The sequence below is a fragment of the Trachymyrmex septentrionalis genome, unplaced genomic scaffold (genome assembly GCF_001594115.1).
Source record: "Trachymyrmex septentrionalis isolate Tsep2-gDNA-1 unplaced genomic scaffold, Tsep1.0 scaffold14, whole genome shotgun sequence".
Classification (NCBI taxonomy): domain Eukaryota; kingdom Metazoa; phylum Arthropoda; class Insecta; order Hymenoptera; family Formicidae; genus Trachymyrmex; species Trachymyrmex septentrionalis.
The window spans coordinates 2,351,049-2,355,492 of NW_017304543.1; the positions used below are offsets into that span (position 1 = coordinate 2,351,049).

General features: G+C 29.7%; 1 protein-coding gene across 1 annotated transcript in view; it reads left to right on the plus strand.

The window, feature by feature from the left end:
- LOC108745569 (chitooligosaccharidolytic beta-N-acetylglucosaminidase) overlaps positions 1 to 4,444 on the plus strand; it is an 8,645-nt gene that overhangs the window by 2,952 nt on the left and 1,249 nt on the right. The window contains exons 3-5 of the mRNA XM_018481792.1: positions 770 to 1,178; positions 2,172 to 2,615; positions 3,762 to 4,273. Coding sequence (XP_018337294.1) covers positions 770 to 1,178; positions 2,172 to 2,615; positions 3,762 to 4,273 — 1,365 coding nt within the window. The remainder of the gene's footprint in view (positions 1 to 769; positions 1,179 to 2,171; positions 2,616 to 3,761; positions 4,274 to 4,444) is intronic.

The following is a 4,444-nucleotide window of genomic DNA, read 5'->3' on the forward strand; positions in this document are numbered from 1 at the left end:
TAAAATAATTATAAAATATGTTTATGAATAAATATTATTTTAATATAAAAATTTTGAATGCATAAAGTACTTCTATTATGAGTACTTCTTTTATATTCATCGAGTACACTATTGCGCACTTTATGTTTCTAAATAGACATTAGACAAATAATTCTGTGCGTAACGTCTGTATATAATACCATGTATTGCGTGTAATATTTATTGCGAATTAATTGATGTGCTATTGATAAATAAATGTAAAAATAAGATAAAATTTTTATTTATCAAAATGTTATTATTTTACTAATTTATATAGAGAGGACTATATTAACAGAAGATATGAATAAGATTTAAATAATTACAATCAAGTGACGTTCAATTTATTATTTTAATAATTTTAATTTTTTCAATTTTATACATCTATTCTTTAATTCTTTTTAGTCTTTAATTAAACTAAAAAATTTATTAATTATTTCTTTATTTATTCCCTTAAAAATATACTGAATATATTATTATTTACATGAAATTGTTACTACACTGAAAAAAAAATCTTAATTTCAAAGAAATATCTCTTTGGATCAATGAAAATTTCTTTGAAAATACAATATCTTATTTCTTTGAAAATACAATATCTTATTTTTAAAGAAATTTTCATTAATCTAAAGAAATCATTTTTTTGAAAACGAACAAACAGATATTTCTTTGAAATTAAGATTTTTTTTTAGTGTCGATATATAAAATTAAAAAGTTAGGAAAAAAAATGCCAAATTCTTTCTTTTTCAAAACGCAGTTCTCCTTGGCACTACAAGTGCGATACCGGCATGTGCAAGAAGACACTGATTACGAAAAAAGACAACAACCCGGTTTCTCTTGATGTGTGCGAATTGTCCTGCGGCACAGGTAATCTGTGGCCGATGCCGACGGGACATATATCCATTGGTCAGGACACGGCACATCTTAATCCTGAGAACATTGCGCTCGCCGGAATTTCCACTCAATCGACGGTGGGAAATCTTCTTCAAAGAAACATTGATCGTATGAAAGAGAATATGAAGAAGCTTAGTGATTCCATATCTTTGAAAGCTGACGGATCCAATTTAGTGATACGCTTTAAAGAAGGACTTAACTTTAATAACGTCAAGCTGACCTTGGAAACGGACGAGAGTTACATTCTCCAAGTATCTGCGAACGATCGTCAGGTAAGTTGTAATAAAGAAAGATAAAAAGCAAGAAATATCACTTTGAATAAATTTACATTTGGGTTCTCATTAAATATATTAACGACTGATTTTTGTGAACCCCAACTGTGTTAATTCGAGGTGATATATTTATGTAAATAGCGAAAATAAAACTGTCATAGATTTTTTTATAAGAATAAAGAACTTAAGATAAATGAGACTGTTAGCTATTCGAACTAAAATATTGATATCAAAATTTTATGGATATCGAATATCCAAAAAATTAAAATCTCTTTTGTTTTGAGACATCCTAAAAATAATAAAGTATGTATTGTTGTTATGTATTATTGGCTGTCTAATTAAGCTTTTGAGTTAATAATTCCGTTATTTTATAAGGTCTGTTTTCCGTGGCTGAATTAGTGTACACTTTTGAATTTTAAAGTAAGATAGGTATATGTTTGATATTTTTGTTGAAAACGAGAAAGAGAGTTCTCGTGCAGCCTAGTACAGAAACAGAAAACAGACCAATAGTATTTCAACATTTCATAATCGCTATAATAAAGATGCTTGGATATAAAAACGAGTTTTTTTTATTTGTACATTCAAGAGAAGTACAACATATATCCATAGTATGTATACATAGATATAGTATTTCAATGTGTTTCATCATTAGATCATGCTATGCTTCGTTAATGATCACATGATCTTTCTAATTAATTATTAGTGCGACGCGTTAATCAGATAAATTAAGATCATTTCCGAAACATGACTGAAAGTTTACATATTTCATTCACATTTTCTATTATATAATTACGTATATTCTTATAATTAATTTAATTTGAACTTCTTTTAGCTGAACTCTCCTCTCTTTTTATTAACTTTTTTTTTATTAACTTATTTCTTTCTTTTTTTATTTTTTCTTTCCATTCTCTTTAAATCAATTGCTTCTTTCTAAAAAAAACTCTCTTCTAATACATTCACAGTTTATTAAAATTTATTAAAATTAATTTCTAGGTTGAAGCCCTTATAACGGCGAACACATATTTTGGAGCTCGACACGCATTGGAGACCCTCAACCAATTGACAGCCTACAACGATTTGACCTCTAAGATTCATATAGCCAGCGATGTATATATCGCAGATGGTCCAAAGTATCCTTACCGTGGAATCCTTTTGGACACTAGCCGAAACTATGTCGACAAGAAGACGATTTTGCGGACGATCGACAGTATGGCCGCGTCCAAGCTGAATACATTCCACTGGCATATTACTGATTCCCAAAGTTTTCCTTATGCCAGTAAAACATGGCCCAATTTCGTCAAGTATGGTAGCTACACGCCAAGGAAGATCTATACCTCTGAGACGATCAGGGAAATCGTTGATTACGCCTTGGTTCGCGGAGTTAGAGTCCTGCCAGAGTTTGATGCACCTGCGCATGTTGGCGAAGGCTGGCAGTGGGTGAGTAATAACTTCTACATTATCAGAGTAAATAAAGGTAATTTATGGTCTGACGTTCGATTCGCTTATAAATCAAAATTATGATGAGAGATGTGCCCATTTATCATAAAGAGATATATTACATATATTATTTATAAAAGTTAATATAATAACCCTAAAAAGTCTCTAGAATATAAATTTATAACGTAAACCATTAAAAGGTTTTACAAAAAAGAATTGTACACTCTCTCTCTCTCTCTCTCTCTCTCTCTCTCTCTCTCTCTCTCTCTCTCTCCCCATCTCTCTCTCTCTCTCTATCTCTATCTCTCCCCCCCCTCTCTCTCTCTCTCTCTCACAAATCCCCAGTATATCTCAATCAATCGAAAAGAAATATTATTTAATTAATTTTATAAATTCAAAAAGTGTTTTTTTAATTATTAAAAATAATGAAAATAATAAAAAAAGTCCATATCTCAATATATGTAATGTAAAAGAGAGGGGCTTGTCTAATTGCTTTTTTCAAATTATGTTTTTTCGATTAATCATACTAACTCCTTTTAATTATTCGTATTTCTTGTTTGACAATTAACATCTGTATTTGCATTAGTACAGGGTGGGCCATCTATTGGTACGTTTTTAAAAATGCGATCAAATGAGCATACATTGATATTTTTTATTAATTTTTTTTTTGTTGTGAAGCTAAAAGTATCCGCGTCAAGAATGAAAAACGATTTCGTTCATGTGGCTCCCTCTACTGGCCTTACAGTATGCCATTCGGTCACCCCAATTAATTTATTTACGTCAAAAACGTACCAATAGATGGCCCACCCTTTAAATGTTAGTTAAAAAATATTATGTTCACGGATGTTGTTTATGATTTTTTAAGGATCACTTTGTTAAAGATTAAACATATATCTTGATCACATAATATTAACAACATGAAAAATGTATATATTAATTTGTTTTATATTATATCGTAAAAATACATATTATAAGAGAAATACATAGATCATCCTTGAGTGAAAATTTTTTTTAGAATTCTTCGCATAATTTTTCATAATTTCTGTATCAATTTAGATTTTGTTAGAATTTCTGTATAATTTTGTAATTTTTTAAAAATTTTCTAAAATTTTGCTTTAATCTACAATACTATATGTTAACAAATAGGTTGGTGACAATGCGACAGTTTGCTTTAAAGCTGAGCCTTGGATGAATTATTGCGTAGAGCCGCCATGCGGTCAATTAAATCCTACTAGTGAAAGGGTATATGAGGTTCTTGAAGGAATTTATAAGGATATGATAGAAGATTTTCAACAACCGGATATCTTTCACATGGGCGGTGACGAAGTAAACATTAATTGCTGGCGATCCCAAAAAATTATTACCGATTGGATGTTAAAAAAGGGGTGGAATCTTAAGGATAACAGCTTCTATCTATTGTGGGATTATTTCCAGAAGAAAGCTCTGGAAAAACTAAAGATTGCCAACGATGGCAAAAATATTCCGGCTGTCTTGTGGACCAGCGGATTAACGAATGAGGAAAATCTTAAACATCTGGATCCTAAGAAATATATCATTCAGATTTGGACACTTGGCAATGACCCAACTATCGGCCGGTTGTTGCAAAACAACTTTAAGATTATTTTCTCAAATTATGATGCTTTGTATCTTGATTGTGGGTAAGAAAAAAACATTTTATAGAATTAGATTGCATATTTATCTTTTTTAAATTGCAATGTATTATATAGATAAAGTTCTCATAATATCTCATAATATGAAAACAGTTTTCATATTTTATATTTATAAAGATTTTGAAAAAAAGACATATATATATATATATATATAAAAAT